Raw genomic sequence first — 20854 nt, forward strand, 5'->3', positions numbered from 1 at the left:
TCCATGTCAGTTATCAGACAACACAGTCACATTTATAATCAGCTCCTACACTACACTGCAGGGTATCTCCCTTATTGAAAGTATACGACTCACTCGACAGCACCGCTACCCCCTCGACCTCAGCTGATCCTCGGTGTCACGTCTCTGTGTGGCGGCCACTGACAGCTGACTGTGTGTGTGTGTGTGTGTGTGTGTGTGTGTGGGGGGGGGGGGGGGGGGTTGGTAGAGGGAGGGGGGCAACAAGGTGCCAGACGGAATCTGCATGGGAATTTAGTTTCTCCTCTTTACCTTTTCCAACAGTCTCCACACAACTGAGCAGGTGTGTGAAGATAGCTGCTCCTCATAACAGTCTGTCACACAGCACAACTTTCTCTCTCCATAACCGCAAGGAGAAGATGATTTTTGGGGGGTACATGATTATTTTAAAGCGATAGAAGAGCAAGGGAGGGCATAAGGAAAAGTCCTGTGATATAAGGTAGGGGGTTTGTCTCTGAGTCTGGTTGAATAACTCACAAACACAACAGCTGTGCTTTTTTGGGGGGGCCGGCGAATTTGCTCTGCTTTTGATATCCCCTCCTCTGGTCATTTTTTTCGCCAGTGGGAATACGTTTTATCCCTGCTTCTGACATGATTTAGGATGATTACTAAATAGTATTGTTACCGATGTTTATATGTGTTTGGTATGTCTAATATCCTTGTTTAAGCCTTTAAAACTAATAAACATGATTTACAGATGGGTATATAAAATAGAGAAATTCTATATTTTGCAATGATCCTCATGACTCTGCATTATTTTACCTGCTCTGTACCCTAGATTATAACCAAACCAGTCCTTTTACCAGTTTAAATATCTGAACTCTGACAGCAATCACTTTTCAGCATGACAGGCTGGCCTCTAGCTGGCCCTCTATGCACCACTTTCACGGGCAGAGAAAATGACTCCAAAGGTTCCTTGTTAGTTCGTGACAAGTAGGCATTATACAGTATAACCTTTTCTCCCCTATCGTGCTATTGTGTTTTTTTTTCTTTTTTTTCAATAGCCTATTGAAGTTTGCTCCCTGCTGTGCATAGACATAAGTGTGCAATGACATGTGTTTGGTTGACTACTGAAATGAGTGGGGGATTTAATTATGGCTTGTTAATTTAGCATTTAACCTTTTGTTTTGTTATATGATCACATTACATTACATTACATTACATCATTTGGCAGACGCTTTTGTCCAAAGCAACTTACATTAACACATTTTTGTCAGCAATAGAGCAGTCAACTATGCAACACAGTCTATGACAGCTACAACGTCTGAAGAAATAGTGGTAAAGCTTTTCTTTTTGGGGGGGGGAGGGGGGGGGTGTTCAAAAAAAAGAATGTGTCTGGATGAGGAAAGGACAAGGCATTGGCTTGACATCACATCTCACATCGCTGAGAGTGAAAATATCGCACTACTTGATGAATTAATTAAAACATAAATTGATTAATATATTTCTGCAAATGCAGTGGTCAAGTTCAAGTTTCATAGTTTTATTTAGGCTGTGGTTCTGATTTATTTTCATGAATAAAAATGTTTTAAAAACATCTCCACCTCTGTCCCTATCCTGCAGACACATATAAACAATACAATAAATGTTCATGATGCCACCACACTGCTCCTGTGGGTGTGCTTAGCTGAGCGTGTAATGTTTGTATGACAATCATGCTAAATGATAGATGACGTTATCTGATGGTAAATGTTAATTTAATCAATACCCATGTCATAATATCAATGAGTCTATTATACCTTAGATTATTGATAACAGAGTGACCTGTGGCGTGACATGTCACCCACATAAACTCCTGTGAATTAACTTGAATTATTGTGAAGAAAAGCATGCACGAGCGCACGCGGACGCACACACACACACACACACACACACACACACACACACACACACACACACACACACACACACACACACTAGCAACAAGCAACAAGCAGGGCAACGCTAATTTATATTGTATTCTTTCCCAGAAGCTATATGCAGTTATAAATGTTTTATTAGGAAAATAATTGACAATCCCGAAAGGAGCATATTATATCAACTAGTCAGTGTGTTTTTGTCCAGATCTCGCAGGGTCAGGACTGCAGTTATATATACTGATTAGATTTAGGCTCTGTCCATTGGCCTTTTGCAAAGCAACTACTTCAACTTCTGTAGTTTCCCTTTTTTTTGCACTCCTTTCATAGCTTAATAATGATTAGAAAGAAATGTATTCCTTTAAATTAAATAATATGCAAGAACTAAATATTGATGTTTGACTTTCCACTGTGGGATATGACATGACATTAAACTTGCAATCTTTGCAGAAATGTCTTCCAAAAACATACAGTGGGTCAGTTATTTCTATTTGTTTGTTGATCACAAAGAAGTGACTTATGCAAAGAACAGCACACATTAAAAGCACAGAATCTGTCACTAACCTGGACTCATTTGAGGTGGGACCTGAATGATCTTGCCTAATGCTCTGTACCCCCTCTAGAGGATCCCAGAGGAAACCCTGCACTTCTGATGTTAACCAAAGCAAGCAGATGCACTTTTAATATCACAGCCATCATGCTCTGTCAGGGTATCCGCAGGGTCTTGAAAACTATTGAAAGTTGTTAAATCAATTTACCAATTTAGGTCAAATGTAGGCCCTTAAAAGGTTTTAAAGTCTTACTTGCCATTTGATGAGGTATTACATTTTGAAGCTATTGTGCTGATTATGTTGGGCATATGATATCATATCATCTCATATCGATCATGGACCCCCTGAATTGAATTGGAATTGTACATGGCAGACTTTGTGATATCAGCAAATATCGTATCGTTGTCCAAAGAACCTATGTAATATTGTATTGTGATGAAACTTGGGATTTACACCTATCGCTAATGTGACAAAAGTGGCGTTGAGGTCTTAAAATATATTGAAAAGGTCTTTAAAAAGGTCTTAAATGGTGTTGAATTTAACTTCAAGATTCCTGCATATACCTGGCCTGTGTGTGTTGAAGAAAACCCAGCACTGATGCTGGGAAAGGCATTAGCGGATTATTTGCTGAATGAACAATGATGGGAACAGAGATCAGTTCATGTTGGGTCAAATCTAATCTCCCACATCCCACACAAACTGTTCAGGGTATTCACACCATGTATAATGCATGGATTTCCCACTGTGATTTTTGTCCTTGCTCTTGCTTATAGATAATGGATGAGTCGGAGGCCTGCTCGCTGCCAGGTGGCCTGGCCAGTGTAAAGAGACAGTTTGAGAACCAGGAGTTTGCCTCCTCCTCTTCCCAGGCTTCTGTCACCCAGGTGCATTTCCAGCAGAGATCAGTCCAGGTAATGTAATCCCCTTGTGGTTTATGTATTTCAGCCATACACTTTGTTTGTTTGTTTGTCTGTCCCACTGATTACATCATCAGTGATCTCGTAAATTCACTCAAACACACACACACACGCACACACACACACACACACACACACACACACACACACACACACACACACACACACACACACACACACGAGAGACACACACACACACACACACACACACACACACACACACACACACACACACACACACAAAGTCCCAGTGATGATGTCATCAGTGATGTCATTAATTGCCCTAAGGCTGATTGCTTTAAGGCTGCTATTCACCTTATTCACCACGCCCACTTTTTCTCTCTTCCGCGTTCGATGCAACGTATTTGTTCTTCCGGTTCAGCGCTAGTTGGCGGCCATTTTCAAAATAAAACGTCAGTATGAATTAAGTTTGGCAACATTCAGAATTAAGCTACACTGCGGCCAACTTCAGTTACATGTTCATAACGTTACTGCTGTGAGGAGCCGATGGCTGTACCCGGTCGGCATTTAATGTTAGTTACAAAAGCATGTCGACAGTGTTTTCTCACTGCCAGTAGCCTAACTACAGTAGGGTTTGACAGATAGCTAGTCCGACCGGTGTCAGCACAGTCAGCGCTCCCGGTCCTCGCTGCTCGTTAAAGATTTCCAATAGGCGTTATTCTGATAAACTGGTCACATATATGTTACGTTCTCACCTGACAAATATTAAAACTTTAAAACAGTTTGGGGTTTTTTAGCTTGAAAACAGCTTTTTGGCAAGTCTAAATGACTGCGATAGGCGTACTCTACTTCCGTGTTTAAAACCAGAAAGACGATTACGAAATGACGTCATGCAGAAGCATCCTTGTATGGGCAAAGAATAAGGTGAATAGTTCAGTGATGATGTCACTGACGACATCAATGATGATGTCATCAGTGATGTCATCGGTCTGAGGCTCACGAGAGAGACTATGGGGGAGGGAGACAGAGTGGGGGAGAGAGGGAGAGAGACTGAGGGAGGAGAGGGAGAGGGAGAGAGACTGAGGGAGAGAGAGAGAGGGGGAGGGAGACTGAGGGAGAGAGAGAGGGAAACATTGCGCACACGCCAATAGGGCAGGCAAGGCCACGCAGTAGCTGAGCTGCGGGTGAGGCCGCGCAGCGGGCGAGCTGCAGGGCCATCTCGACGAGCTGCAGAACGGGCGAGCCCGTGCAGCGGGTCGAGCCTAGGAATCGAGCACGCATAGCGCATGAGATGCCTAGTCAAATAAAATTGCCTTTCTCTCCTTGACCCATCTCCAAGTTGTACCCCTCACTGTATTGTGTCCCGCCCCAACATCCTCTTTCAAATCAAGATAGTAAAGATGCCGTTTCATGGGGGTCTTAAAGTATGCAGGTTCTCCATAGACGATGAATTGACCTTTCCTAAGTCCCGCCCCTTTTTGCTCTGTGCTCCAGAACTTAGGTCAACTTTTCCCTTTCCTGTTATATTCGAGACACTGTAACAGGCAATGTACACCAGATACGTCACGGCTGTGTTGTGGGTCCGGTAAAACTGCCGGATCGACTCTCGCCCATGTTAATTGATGGGTGATACATGTGATACGGAAAAATGATGCACCTGTTCTATTTTTGTCGGATCCCACATCCGTCTGACAGATGACATGAGTGTGAGTCTGTTCATCCGTCTGACAGATGACATGAGTGTGAGTCTGTTCATCCGTCTGACAGATGACATGAGTGTGAGTCTGTTCATCCGTCTGACAGATGACATGAGTGTGAGTCTGTTCATCCGTCTGACAGATGACATGAGTGTGAGTCTGTTCATCCGTCTGACAGATGACATGAGTGTGAGTCTGTTCATACGTCTGACAGATGACATGAGTGTGAGTCTGTTCATCCGTCTGACAGATGACATGAGTGTGAGTCTGTTCATCCGTCTGACAGATGACATGAGTGTGAGTCTGTTCATCCGTCTGACAGATGACATGAGTGTGAGTCTGTTCATCCGTCTGACAGATGACATGAGTGTGAGTCTGTTCATCCGTCTGACAGATGACATGAGTGTGAGTCTGTTCATCCGTCTGACAGATGACATGAGTGTGAGTCTGTTCATCCGTCTGACAGATGACATGAGTGTGAGTCTGTTCATCCGTCTGACAGATGACATGAGTGTGAGTCTGTTCACAGCCGTACCGCATGTGTTCCGGACAGTGTGTGATGTCATAATTCACATGCTGCACTCTTTACTACATTCACACATTTAAAACTGGGACAGTTCACACAACTTTAACACCACATACATATTATTATACATACATACATACATACATATTCTCACTCACAACGTCAAAATATAAGCAATGCGAGATATAAACCTTTGTTTGACACTAGGTTCCACTCTTTTTCACAGTAGCTACTCTCTGTGAAAAGGGGCGGGACTTACGAAAGGTCAATAGGGAAAGACGGGAAAGATGACGGGGGGAAACTAGGCAAATGGACACTTTTTCCTCTTTGCATAGGAATTGGAAAAAATAGTCTGTTCCTGAGCTGTATGTAAATTGGGAAATAGATGACAGCTACTGAATGATAGATGCTGCTGTAGCTCTTTATTTGAAAAAAGAAAAAACAGTGTGGTTGTTGCAGGAGGTCAGCCTTGGGAGGGCACCTTGAACTCTGTCATCTATCTGGCTCTGTCATGCAGCGCGTGAGGGAAATGCCACAATGAGTTAGCAGCCTGCAACGCTGCTGCGGGCTCTCAGCGGATCTCAGTGAAGTAAGGTCAATTCTGCCCCTCATGCATTCTTCCCATCTGCTCCTTCAAGCGGGAAGCAGAATGGATCCAGCCCGAGGACCTTGCTGAATACAAAATGTTACATGGGGGTTTGGGGTTTACCCCGCCCCCTGTCTGTTTGATGGAGTTATTTCTTCCATGCTGCAGCAGGAAAACCACTTTCAACTCATCTCTTCTTCACAGGTGTAATGTGAGCGCTGTTTTGAAGCCAGTTGTGAAATTGGGACTTTGGGAAAGATATTACTCTGTTGTAAGTGGTTTCAGAAGTGCAGAGCTCCCCCCACCATGTATCTTTCATGTCAGCGACAGCGGATACAATCAGACATTCCATATTTCTCTTTCATCTAGTTCAAGTTGCATGAATATCACTGGAGGAAATGCTTGATGCCACCGCTGCGCTCCTCCTTTAGCGGAATTTAAATGTAGTTGTTCTCTCTGGAGAAGCTCCGTAGTGGAGAAACATTTGTTATTTGTCACAGAAAGATTTTTATTAAGCTCCCACAGAGTATAACAATTACTTATGCTCCTGCTGCTACATGGAGCTTTCAGTCATAAGGTGATGAAATCAAGGCGTGTGTCGGTGTGAGTGTGGTAAGGGTGGGGGTGGGGGGGGCGTTACTTTTCAGAAGGCAGTATTGGACCCCTGTCCAGTATTTGGACACTTTTCGTCTACTCCTCACGGAAGCCGGTGGCGTTACTGTCTATCAGAGGCTGTAGTGGGCTCATTTTTAAAGCTACAGTGAAGATCCAGGTATCATATGAAACCAGAAGAACTGTGGCATCCACTGGAACCATGTCATGTTACCTTGTCGGGATGCAGGCTAAATAACGCTACAAATGTAGACTAAATTTTGGCTTGACCTCACTCTATAAAATGACCTATTGTGACCTCTAGGATCACAGCCTCATGTAACTTTACAACCACAAACTAGAGACTTAGTGCATTCAGGGGATGTATGGCCTTCCTATGTATATTGACAATAATGGTTTTCTGAGCAATTCCCAGAACAGAAGTGCTCGCCAAACAATCGGTAAAAACTGCAAATCTTACAGAAATCTACAAATGTCAAAAATCCTGATACCAAATCACAAGGAATTTTTCTATGGTGTTCCTCAAGGTCTTGGTGTCTTAATGTGGTATTTTGGAGGTATTTTTTACCATTTTTATCGATTCTCAACTGGTCAAAAATGGTTAAAGCTTGCACCAAATCTGTGTAATAAATTGGGACATATCAGAATTATGGAGAGAGAGAGAGAGAGGGAGAGAGAGAGAGAGAGAGAGAGAGAGAGAGAGAGAGAGAGAGAGAGAGAGAGACACATTGTGTTGTTTCATTCAACCTTGGGTAGGGTTATCTAAAAAACTAAAGCCCACACACACACACACACACACACACACACACACACACACACACACACACACACACACACACACACACCCTTTGAAATCAAAATTCTGTCCCTGGAGTATGGCTGTGTGAGAGTGAATGCCTGGGTATGTGCTGAAGTTGTGTCTACGTTGTTGTTTTCTGTGTGTGACAGGAGATGTCCAGCTCCTCAGAGGTGACGGTGAGGAGCAGCACCAGAGAGGTCATCCCCACCACCATCTTCCACGAGCAACAAGAGGTACTGTACCAACCAACTGTAGTCTTCCTGCTGAAAGGCTGCTAAAATAAACTGTGACAGTCTGGATTCCTTTGCTTTTGCAGCAATCTTTGATGCCTTTTATACACTATAGTGTACACTGCAAGTAAAAAGTTTGGACACACATTTTTATTTTGTATTTTTATTGTATTATTTTTATTTTTCACATTTTAGAATAATAGTAAATATGTCAAAACTGTGAAATAACACAAATACATTATGCAGTGACAAAAAAAAGATAAACCAATCAAAACTAGGCATCAACTTCACTATTTATATTTAAATGTAAGGCATTTATTTTAAACACAAGCCTTGAGATCAAAATGGCTTTAATATAATGAAAACCATTCAATCAGGTGTGCCCAGTGTATATTCTTTTTATTGCATCTATAACCTTAAAAAAAATAGTCAAATGGAGTGTGTGAAATCTGCCTTATACTGTAGTTTACATGACAAAGTGGGAGGGTACAGGACATTAACCTCATTCTAACCCCTTTACTTCTGACTGATTCAGTTAATTGGAGGCAGCAGTGCTACTGCCTTTATCCTAACGGCTTGCTGTTATCTTTTCACAGGTGATCCACGATCAAAGAGTCCAGCATAACAATGTGGCCGCCAGTTATGGAAACCATTACAATGAAACAGGTTGAGAATGACATTATTCTGCTCATGCCTTTTATATTGTAATTTGCACTTTTTATCACAGCACTGCTTGTGTCCTGTATATTAATGATTGTTCCCTCTATGGGTGAATAAGGAATGAGCTGTCAAAATGAGTTGGACTGCAGATGATTTTCTATTCAGTGCATAGTGGCAAATCTAATCACAGCAAAGGCAGGAAGGTAAAATATTGGAAAGTGGAAATTGGGCAATCGCCGCTGCATGGTTTCAGAAAATGAAAACTACCGTACTCAGGTTTTTAATTAAATGATTTATTTCTTTTTCCAATCCCCCTGAGCTCCCTCACTGGGAATGGCTTAATGAGACAGCCTTCTTCTTATGTCTAATTCAGTTATGCTCGTCGGAGGAGAAGACCTACCAAAGGTTTCCACTCAGGCTTTGAAGGAGCAGTATGAAAAAACAATTGAGGAAGCTGCACCAGCCAAGCAAATTAAGGTAATGATGTTGTCTGTTTATTCAAAAACAAGATATTATTACTATTTATTTTTATTTTTATTAAGTATCTGCATTGCGATGAGGCGACATCATGATCATCAATGGGAAATTGTGTATGCCATGAGCGATGGTGAATAAATTGGACTGGATGAAAGACCTCATGTCATTATTAAGGGAATGTCAGAGGATCCCCTCCCATCAATGTTAAAAGGAAAACCCAACCTAAAACAGAATTCACCTTACTTTGTGTTATTCCTGTGATCATCAATAAACATTTCAATCAAGTCATTAATCAGGAACACAAATAATCAGCCCTCCGCCAAGTTGAAAACCCATAAAGCCAGGACTAATCTTTGATGTAGTCACTAGAACTTTGTGCTTTTACTAAAACAAGGTGCATTTCTTGCTTGTTTCTGGCTTTGGGGAGACTTGTTCACAAATTTTGACTAAACTGCACAGCCTCATAGAAATAACATGAATTCTGGTCTAGAAGGGTAGATTGTTTTAATTTTACATCGCGTCTCTTCATTTCCTCTCAACCACTCTTTACTTCTGAACTGTATTTCTGTACGTTTGCTAGAAAGAAATGGGGAAGAAAATATATATCTTCATTGTCCAACTGCAACACAACTTTCACTGTCCTTCTCTCCTTAACTAACACTGCTTATGAACTATAGGTTGATGTGGATTTCAACCAGTTTCAGTGGGCACCAGTTACACAGTCCTCCAAAGTGACTCAGTCCTCCATGACTAGCTATGACGCCTCTTCCACCATAAAGACCGCCGCCACCTCATCGACCTCTGCCTCCTCGGTAGCTTACGAGATGGGCTATCATTTCCCTCCCCCGCCAAGCGACCTGCTGCAGGGGGCGCCCGAAGTCCCAGAGGACTGGGTCTCTCCCCAGCCTTATGACCCAGCCTCCCAGCAGAAGTACACCATTAACAAACACAGGGGCATGGCTGAGCTAAAGCGCCTGCACAAGCACATCCACCCAGACGTACACATGAACCTTGAAGAGGAGTACTTAAGTCAGCTCACCGAGAAAGAAAAGACACAGTTAGACAGCGAGGAAATGCTGGGGGAAGTCCAACAGGCACGCTATTTGTTTGAGAACGACGGCAGTGGTGACAGAGAGGACCTGGAGTCAGACAGAGAGGACCTGGAGTGGGATGAGATCCTTAAAGGGGAAGTGCAGTCCAGGCGCTGGATGTTTGAAAACAAACCGCTGGATACTATCAAAGATGACACGCCAGATGAGCATGAGGTGAGGAACATCGCCCAGCAGGAAATCATCGCCGGTAAAGATGTCAGATACACAGCGTGGATGTTTGAGACTCGGCCCATGGACGCCTTGGGGATGGAGACTTCCGATTCCGCTGAGCAGTCAGAAGAACTGGCGAGAGGCGATGTTCGCACCGCTACCTGGCTTTTTGAGACACAGCCGCTCGATTGCCTGAATAAAATCTACCAGGGAGACGAGCAGACCCTAGATGTTGTCATCACTAAAGACATCGCCGGAGGAGACGTGAAAACCGCCCGGTATCTCTTTGAGACCCAGCATCTGGATTCCCTGGGTAAAACCGAAACCATTGAAGAGAGCCACTTCCTGAACCTGAAGTCTGAGCTCGAAGAGATCAAAGGGGAGGTGAAGACGACCACTCGCATGTTTGAGACCCAGCCCATGTGTGTCATCAGGGGAGATTCGGGGGAAATGCTGGAGATCACCACCATCCGCAGGGAAGAGACGGAGAAAGGAGATGTGAAGACATCACGCTGGATGTTTGAAACCCAACATCTGGATTTAATTAACAAAGACCCTTCTATGGTGAAGCTGATCTGTGGTGTTTCCATGGAGGACAACATTCAAGGGGGCGTGAACAAAGGCCGATGGCTTTTTGAGACGCGGACCCTGGACACCATTAAGGATGAGGAATGGGAAAGTTCCAGGAGGCAAAGGGAGGAAATAATTGGAGCTGATGTGAGGAAGCATTGTCTGGTGTTTGAGACTCAGCCTATGGATTCTCTGAAAGACAATGCCAACGCAAGACCTTTACCTTCAGAGGAGATTGTAGGAGGTGATGTCCGATCAGCAAAACATCTATTTGAAACGGTACCCATGGAAAATCTGAAGGATCTCCCTGAAGTGGGCAAGCTGCAAAAAAGGGTTGCATCTGAGGAGGAAAAGGGTGATGTGAGGCATCAAAAGTGGGTCTTTGAAAGCCAACCGCTTGAAAATATAAGGGAAGAGAAGAAGGAGATTACAAGAACTGTGAACATGGCGGCTCTCGACAAAGGAGATGTAACAAACTATAAGGAAAGGTTTGAAAGCATGGATTTAGGTAAATGTGAGGGAACACAGAGAATACAAGTTGAGGGTGTCACAAGTGGATCTGTCAAATCCAACAAAGTTCTTTTTGAATCCACCCCTATGTATGCTATGCTAGACAGCTCCGGCCATTACCATGAGGTGAAAACTGTGAGGCGTGAGGAGATTGTGAAGGGAGATGTGCGGAGCTGTAGATGGATGTTTGAAACACGCCCTATCGATGAGTTTGATGAGAGCATCAATAAGTTTCAGATCATAAAAGGTATATCAAAACAAGAGATTGAGTCAGGGGATGTCAAAACGGCTAAGTGGTTATTTGAAACTCAAACACTTGATGCCATAACATCTTTCAGCAATTGTGAAGATGAACATAAAACTAAAGAAGGTATTGAAATTGAGAAAGGAGACGTGAAAACTTGTAGGTGGCTATTTGAGACTCAACCAATGGACGTCCTGTATGAGAAGGTAGAGAAGAGTGAGACTGATGTCGAGGAGGTCCAAAGAGGAGATGTCAAAACCTGCACATGGCTCTTCGAGACCCAGACACTTGATAACATACGTGACCATACAGAGTTGGAGTCTGAGACCATTCTGAAAACCTGCACTGTAAAGCAGGATGACATCCATGGAAAAGATGTGCGTCTGGCCCGCTTCCTCTTTGAAACCGAGAACCTTGAGAACATCACAGGTGAGGACGCCGGTTCCTTCAGGAGGGTTACAGAAATAGACATCCAATCAGGCGATGTCTCCAGGATGAAGTACATCTTTGAGAATCGTTCCTCTGACATTAGGAGCTCTACCTCTGAGGAAATGATGCACAGGTTGAAGACGCAGCAGGCCGAGGACATCCAGAAGGGAAACGTGGTCAACTGTACCTGGATGTTTGAGAATCAGCCAATAGATGCCATCCATGATGAAGCTAAAGAGAACAGGGAAGCTCGCACTGTGACTGATGTGCAGGGTGGCAATGTCGATAAAGGCCGCTTCATTTTCGAGACTTATTCTCTGGATAAAATTCAAGAGGAGTCCGCTGATATTTCAAAACTCACTAGTCACATTAGAGAGGAGATGGAGAGGGGAGATGTGAAAAACTACACCATGATGTTTGAAACTCAGCCACTGTATGCAATCCGTGACAAAGAGGGCCACTACCATGAAGTAACAACGGTTACTAAGGAAGAAATAATGAGAGGAGATGTGGTGGGGGCCCGATGGCTATTTGAGACTAAGCCTCTGGATTCAATCAGAGATTCAGAGGAAGTCTATGTTATTAAAGCTGTGACTGAAGAAGGCATCAACAAAGGAGATGTTAGCTCTGCCAGGTGGAGGTTTGAGACACAGCCTCTGGATGAAATTGCAGAAGACATGAAAGTGCGGTCTAAAACAGTTGCTGAGATCCAAGGCGGTGACGTGAAGACAAACAAACAACGCTTCGAGACTGATGAGATGTCGCAGAAGTACGTCAGAACTGTTAGCGTGAGCGAGATCCAAAAAGGAGATGTGAGGTCTGCCACGTGGATGTTCGAAACGCACACAATTGATAAGATCCACGCTGAAGGCACTGAATACGATGCAATGGAAAAAGTGACAAAAGAGGAAGTGATGAAAGGGGATGTCAAACAATCTGTGTGGCTCTTTGAGAAGCAGCCACTTGACAGCATTAAAGAGACTGATGGCACAGAGCATGTTGTCACAAAGGAGGAAATCCCCCAGGCTGATGTGAAGACAACGACATGGCTATTTGAAACCACTCCTTTCCATGAATTTAATGAGAGCAATGTGGATAGGACAGAAATAATGGGTAAAAGCATTAAGGAGACGCTTCAAGAGCTTTATTGTCAGAAGATGGTCGATTCACAAGGGATTCTTATTGAGGCAGACGAGATTGGCGATGTTCGGATGGCCAAATATAAACTGTGGAACCAGGAGGCTCCACAAATCCAAAAGGAAGAGGTGATCAGAGGGGATCTGAACAACATTATGATGAACCTCTTGAACAGCAGGGAGACCACAGAGAGGGGCATAACTATTGACAAGGAGGAGATGGGTAACATCAACACCACAGTGAAGCAGCTACTCAACCAGGAAAAGGGAATCAATGTTGAGAAGGAGGCAGTCGTCCGCGGCGACATTCAAGAGGCCATAAACAATCTGCTCAAGAGCGAGGGCTCCTCCAAGCGTGGCATTCTGATTCAAGAAGATGAGAAAGGAGATGTGAGACTGACTATTTATTCCCTCTTGAATAAAGGGGAGAGAGCGAGTGTAGAGAAGGACGATATCGTTCAAGGCAATGTCAGCAGAACCCTTCAGCGACTTCTGTCCAACTCAGATGCAGAAGACTCTAAGAGGATAAGGGTGGGAGACACGGAGAGAGGCAATGTGAGCTTTTACTCCACGTGCATCGAGTCTGGAGCCTTGGATTACCTGAAACAGCTGCAGTATGAACCTGACGAGGCCCCGGAGAAGGTTGAGAAAGAGCACATCATCGGTGGTGACATTGAAGAAACCAAGCTCATACTGAGAAGGAATCACCAGCAGATAGACCGCACAGTTGCAGAGGACGATATAGTCCCTGGTGATGTACCCAGCACTGTTAAGGTGTTCATGACTGAGCCTGCTGTGACATACAGAAACCTTGAGAAAAAAGACATTGTTAAAGGTGACCTCACTGCAGCCCTGGATTCACTGAGCCAAGCCGTCAATCAGAGGGTGGTAATAGAGAAAGAGGAGGTAGTAAAAGGAGACATACCCACTACTCTGAAGTCTCTGGAGGAGGCCCAACGCCAAGCCAAAGACATGGAAAAGCCAGAAATTGTCAGAGGAGACATCAGAGGTGCTCTGGAGTCACTGGAGAAATCTTCAATCACAAAAACTGAAGCAACTGTGGAAGATTTAGTGCCAGGTGATATCAAAGGGACCCTGAAGTCCCTGGAAGAAGCAAAGCAAGCTGTGAAAGAGATGGAAAAAGAGGAGATTGTCAAAGGAGACATTCACACGGCCATGCAGAGTTTACACGAGGCATCGAGTGATAAAAAGGTTTACCAGCATCAAGTGAGTGAACAAGGGGATGTTAGAGGCACCATCCAGCTCTTGCTCGAGCCTTCCGACTCCCCAAGAATGCAGCGCAGGGGAAGCACTGAAGGAGATGTGAAAACATCCATAAAATCCCTCTACGAAGGACAGGAGGCAATGCTTGTTGAAAAGGAGGAGGTAATACGAGGTGATGTTCAAGGGGCTATTAAGTGTCTAATGCAAAAGAAACAATATTCAAAACCCAAACGTATGTATCCTCCCAAGAAAGCAAAAGTGCCTGTGAGAAATCCACTAACTGCGAAGCCAGCGGAGCATGAATGCTTACATGTGGCTGCTAAGAGTGAGAGTGTAGTAATCAGTCAGTCAGCAGTCAATCCAGCCCCCGCTGTCAAAAACCTTTCTCTGAGCAGCGAGTCAGAGAAGTGCATACAGAAGCACACCGAAAGCAAATCAGTAAAAACGAATGTCATCACCAAACAGGACCTCTCTCTTTCTGCAGCCAAAACAGACAACACCTCTGAGGCACACCGACAGCACGCCGACTGTAAATCAGTGAAAACTAATGTCATCACCACACAGGACCTCTCTCTTTCTGCAGCCAAAACAGACAACACCTCTGAGGCACACCGACAGCACACCGACTGTAAATCAGTGAAAACGAATGTCATCACCACACAGGACCTCTCTCTTTCTGCAGCCAAAACAGACAACACCTCTGAGGCACACCGACAGCACGCCGACTGTAAATCAGTGAAAACGAATGTCATCACCAAACAGGACCTCTCTCTTTCTGCAGCCAAAACAGACAACACCTCTGAGGCACACCGACAGCACACCGACTGTAAATCAGTGAAAACTAATGTCATCACCACACAGGACCTCTCTCTTTCTGCAGCCAAAATAGATAATACCTCTGAGGCACACCGACAGCACGCCGACTGTAAATCAGTGAAAACTAATGTCATCACCACACAGGACCTCTCTCTTTCTGCAGCCAAAACAGACAACACCTCCACGGCCTGTCAACACATGAGCATGAGTGTGAAACAGAAAATGCTGCCCGTACAGAAAACACCGGCTCCCAAGCCCATTACAATAAAAAATAAACAAATCGCTAATAATGAACAGGCGGAGACAAAAGCGGTTGTTGATATGAATGTGATGAAAGAGGTGCAAAACGCATCGCAGACAAACATTTCAACCAAGCAAACGTGCGAAACAAAGACAATCAGACAGGTGCAAAGTACAGTGACAGAGCACAAGACCGTCACGCAGAAGCAAAATGTAACTGTGTCGAAGCATGTGTCCGTCTCGCAAAAGCAAAGTGCTACAACGGAGAATAAAGCTGTCGCACAAAAGCAAAGTGCTACAACAGAGAATAAAGTTGTCGCACAAAAGCAAAACATCCAAAATGTGAAGAGCGACTACCGTAACCTTGACGTTAAAGGGAAAAACGTGATCAAAAAGGGTAAGCCGGAGATTCACTTCCCCCCTCCTCCCTCGTCCCCTCCGCCGCCTTCAGAGTCAGAGCTCGCCCTGCCTCCACCCCCGTCTCCGGTGGTGGAGAGCCCCCCTATCATGAGACAAGATAGTGACCTCCCACCCCCGCCCCCACCACCTCCTGTGGACTCTGAGCCTGAGTTTTTCCCCCCTCCCCCTCCTCCTCCTCCACCCTCTGTGGCCGGACAAGACTTCCTCCCTCCGCCTCCCTCGCAGCAAGAGCTCAACGCCATGCCTCAGCCTCCCGCCGCCGAGCCGGGGAAGCCGGTCAGCAGGCCCTTGTTCAAGGTGCCCAAGCCACAGGAAGCGCCAAAGCAGCCCGTCGTACAAGTTAAACCCAAATGGCAGAAAAAGCAGCCGACCCCTCCTCCACCGCCAACACCTCCTCTCCAAGTAACAATGGCGTCCACTGACCTTAAGGAGGAAACTAAAGTCCAGGAAGTGAAAAAAGAAGTGACTAAACAGGCTGAAGCAAGCAAGCAGATTCAGTTTGAATCAGCAGCAGCATCAACAAAAATACCAGCAAGCATCCCAGGTGTTAAACCAACACAAAAAGAAATGCCACAGCCACCTAGAAAAGCTTTTGTCCCTCCCATTAAACTGCCTCCACCTCCTGAACCCACTCCAGCGGCTAAGCCTAAAACATATGCCCGCAAATTCAAAACCCCTCTCATGCTCGCAGAGGAAAGGTACCGCCAACAAAGAGTGGGCAAAGAGGATGCAGACAGCAGTAGAGTCACCACTCCCACCTCTCCCCCTGTTAATATACAAGTACAAGCATCCTCTGTTGCTAGTGCAGAGCTTTCCACAGAACAGAAAACTGAGAAAGAAGTGACCGCAGAAGCAACAAAAGCAAAGGCTGAAGAAGCTAAGGCCATTTCCAAAGAGGAAATATCAGTGCAAGAGACATCTGCCAAGAAACCCCCTTCCCACATCCCTTTGAGCAAACCTTTGATCTCTACAGTAAATAAGAAATCTGGATCTGCAAATATTTCCTTAGATAAAAAGCAAATCACCAGTGAGCAGTCTTCTTTGGTCTCCTCAGAAAAAACACATGCCTCGTCTGAGGCCATTAAACAAAGTCAAACGGCATCCTCGGCCAAGAATCAGACTGTTGCTGCCTCGGCTGCCCAGTCTCATCATGACACTGCCCAGTCTCATCATGACGCTGCCCAGTCTCATCATGAGGCCTCCAACATTAAAGTCCAGTCATGTTCTAATGTGGTCACTACTTCAGTCACAGAGCAGCAGCACTTCATTAAGAAATCTACCAAGTCTATCGCTGCAAGCGCTGTCCAGCAAAATGTAAATCTTCAAAGCCAGTCTACGGTCACATTGAAAGCTGAAGATGCGAAGAATATTAATATGCCTCTGACACAAGAAGGAAAAATGACTCCCTCTCAACCTACTAAAATTCCAAAGGTAACTCCAAGCTTCAAGGTGAAAACTTTTAAGATGCCGACAGAGAAGAAAGAGGAGAAATATGATGTGGGACAAAAGGAAACAATGAAAAGTGAATTGCATTTACAGCAAGACAAAGCTATTTCACTGAAAAGTGATACGGAATTGATTCAGGAAAGCAACCAGGTGACGTCAGCGAGAAATGAGATCAAAGCAGAAATGAAAGTCAAAGAGAAAAAAGAGCAGGTGGCCCCAGCTGTGAAAGAAACTAAGCTGGAGGTTCAAATGAAAAAGGCAAAACAGGTGTCAAAGAGAGAGCATGAAGTAAAGCAGTCCCCATCAGTTAATGTTTCTACGCCCAAAGAGATTAAGATCATGTCTGTGTCAGCTCCTCAGGGACAGGGCCAAATGTCTAGCTCCCACAGTCAGCAGAGCGTGAAGGCAGAACACAGACATGAAGAGATAGTTGTGACTGAGAGTGTGGTTCAGCAAAGCTTTCAGAGGCAGGAGGCTGTCCATATTCAAAAACAGCAAATCAAGATTTCCCAACAGCAGCAGAGAGCAGAAACAACTAAAATGCAGGTAATGGCTGGAAAATCAAAAGGTGAGCCTAAGGATGTGTTGGTGAAAGGTAAAACGGTCCATACAGATGAAGCTCAATATTCAGAAGAAAGCACGGACTTGGAGAAGTGTAAATTAATGCAGAAGCTACTTACTCAAATAAAAGAGCTTCAGGGTGCACCCAGCAAAATAGACTCCAGTGCTGTCAGGTTGATTATAAGTGAAGTTCCTGACTGGATGATGGGCTCGGATGAGAAAAAGAACTTTAGTGAAATTGCTCTCCAGCAAAGTAAGAAAAAGCTAAAGGAGATGATTGTCTACGTTAGAAATATTGTTCAAGCTAAACTCACATTTTTGGAAGAAACCTTGACAGCTGTGGAAAAGCAAGACAAAGAAGCGCCATCAGCAGCACCTCCGGTGCTTCCAAAACCTGACAAGAAAGTTTCCAGTGGAGCAATTGCAAAGATATCTAAAATTAGCATTGGCTCGTCCAAAGTAGAGACACAAAAGAAGGTGGCTGAGGAGAAGAAGTCATCTCACGAGAGCAAAATGCATCAGGAGCCGAGTGAGGCTCAGACAGTTTCCTCCCCTCTAACAAGTATCCGCACTCCATCACCCACTTTCATTAGTATTGAGTCAGTCAGGAGGACAGATTCGCCGCTCAGAGTGACCCCATCTCCTCCACCCTACAAATCTGCCGGGACTCCGCCACCCCCTCCACGCAAGTCATACACACCCACATCTCACTTCAGCAGGGCCACACCCTCTCCCACCCTGAGTCGTTCAGAGAAGTTGATGAGGCTGAAGGATACAACCACTAAACTCTCTCGGGGCATGACCCCTCCTCCCCCCATGCCGGTGCCAGATTATTTTGCAGCTGAAAGAGAGGAATCTTCTCCATTTAGTGACAGGGAGAGTTACATAGAGATGTTTGAACAGGGGCTGGTGGATGTGACAGAAATGGTAGACTCCATGATGACCGTCAAGGACAAAAAGTCTTTCTTTGAGGAGGCCCAGAGGGCTGAAGTCAACAGGGCTTACAGTCGGAGGGATCCCATCGACATCCCAGAGCGCCTGGGACCCGAGTCTGAGGAGGTCCCAGACACAGTGAATGTAGACCTTCTGAAAGAGGACCTCCCAAGGGTTGACCTGTCAAAGCTGGTCAACAGATTTGAATCTCCGCAACCAAAGGTTTACACCAGAAAAGACCCCATTGTCATCACAGAGAGGCTGGGGAGCGACACGGAGGACACGGAGGCCGAGCCCAAAACTCCAAAAACTGAAGAAGTTCCTTCATTCCACGTCAAAGCAATAAAGGACGTGTTTGAGACTGGAGAACTTAGTTCCCAGGCAGCCAGAGAGCTAAGAGAACAAATAGAAAGGAGAGAATCTGAATCGGCACCGATGGGGCACTCCGAAACGACATCAGTGACTGAGCAATTCTCCAACATCGATGACTATGGAAACATGACAAGAGGGATGAGGAGCCAGACAACCATGCACTCCGAGTCTGAGACCTCCCTGAGCCGCGGCAGCCCCCCGTCCTATGCCGATGTGGTGCGGGGGGATGTTCCAACCATAGCCGTCCCCCCTGAGGCCTCCACCGAGGAGCTTCTGAGGAACTTCCAGCAGTCGTGGGCCGAGAGCCAAGGGGTTTTCCAGAAGCTGGGTTTCAGCGTCACGGAGCAGAGGACATCGCAGATCCTAACGCAGCAGCAGGAGACTGTCGTGACGGGTAAACCGTGCTGTGCAGCATGAGGAAACTAAACCAAACAAGAGTGACGGTGTGTTTAACAATGTGTGAGAATTATGGGCAGAAAATGGCATTGTGTGGGAGGGAAAACAATAACACTTGACAGCTTTTTTTTTATTAATTCACTGCATTTTCTTGTGTGTATTTCCTTTCATTTTACTTTCTTTTTTTCAGTAACTGCTAAAGCTTTGAAGAGAGGTACTGGCAGTTTTGCACCTCTTAAGATTCATATGCTACAATTCTTCTTATTTATTCGTGCCTCGGATGTGTGAAGCTTGTTGTAAACAGGCAAGGATGATAACATATTGCACTAATATTTTTTACGCTTGGGTGTGCGATGCTGTGTTTATTGGAAGACAATGGAGGAGTGTTTGAATTGTATCCAGCAAAAAGCGCAACACTGTTTTTCATTCCTTTATACTCTTCATTTCAAGGTGCATGATAAAGTTACACCTGCCGTTTCATATTAATGGAGTGAATTCCAAACAAAGTTTAAAACGCAAACTAATAATAAAAAAACTGCTGTATTTGAATTTTCACATTCCAGAATTCTTATGAATAGCATTTACAATCCATCTAATGCAAACCATTATTAGAAAATAAACTATATTGCAGTTAATTGTAATTACAGTACATTTTCTAAAACCTAATTGAATCTGCACCATATTCATATGCTGAATTGATGATATTTTGTTTGTTATCAGCTCTTAAATCAAAATGTGTCCTTTCTGCAGAAAATACGAGTTCCAGAGTCCGAGCAGTGCGTGGTCTGTCGGAAGAGGGTGTACCCCATGGAATCGTTGATCGCGGACAAACAAAACTTCCATAAAAGTTGCTTCCGCTGTGAACACTGCAAAGGCACACTAAGGTGAAATTATTTCACAAAGCAACATCATTCTCATTGTTTTAATTTGCTGCACTTGTATTGTAACCTCTGTTTTCTTCTTATCTTTGATAGCCTTGGCAACTATGCCTCTCTCCATGGACGAATGTACTGCAAGCCACACTACACACAACTGTTCAAGTCCAAAGGAAATTACGACGAGGGATTTGGACAGAAACCACACAAAGAACTATGGAACGCCAAGAACCAGCAGAATTCCGATGAAAAACCAAAAATAAAATCACCAACGCCTGAAAAGAAGGTTATGGATCCCGCTGCGCGCAGCAGTGTCACTTCAACAAAGGTAGATGATGCAGTCACACATGATGAGGACAAGCGTGCCAGTAAGATTTCTGTCGTGTGGCCCCCGCAAACAGATTCCCCAAAGAAACCCTTCACTGTGGAGGACGAGCTGAAGCTGGTTAAGCCAGCATGGCCGCCTCAGGAGGGCTTGACACAGAAAGACGAGAACCAAAGTCAGCCTATTA

At 44.7% G+C, this 20854-nt stretch overlaps 1 protein-coding gene across 1 annotated transcript in view; it reads left to right on the forward strand.

The window, feature by feature from the left end:
* Positions 1-20580, forward strand: part of xirp2a (xin actin binding repeat containing 2a) — a 92582-nt gene extending 72002 nt beyond the window's left edge. The window contains exons 4-11 of the mRNA XM_083633117.1: positions 3217-3354; positions 7691-7774; positions 8368-8437; positions 8805-8908; positions 9586-15546; positions 15667-19465; positions 20218-20351; positions 20442-20580. Of these exons, the coding sequence (XP_083489243.1) occupies positions 3217-3354; positions 7691-7774; positions 8368-8437; positions 8805-8908; positions 9586-15546; positions 15667-19465; positions 20218-20312 (10251 nt within the window). The 3' untranslated portion in view covers positions 20313-20351; positions 20442-20580. The remainder of the gene's footprint in view (positions 1-3216; positions 3355-7690; positions 7775-8367; positions 8438-8804; positions 8909-9585; positions 15547-15666; positions 19466-20217; positions 20352-20441) is intronic.
* The last annotated feature ends 274 nt before the right edge of the window (positions 20581-20854 follow it).

The sequence above is a fragment of the Poromitra crassiceps genome (genome assembly GCF_964638095.1).
Source record: "Poromitra crassiceps genome assembly, chromosome: 3".
Classification (NCBI taxonomy): Eukaryota; Metazoa; Chordata; class Actinopteri; order Beryciformes; family Melamphaidae; genus Poromitra; species Poromitra crassiceps.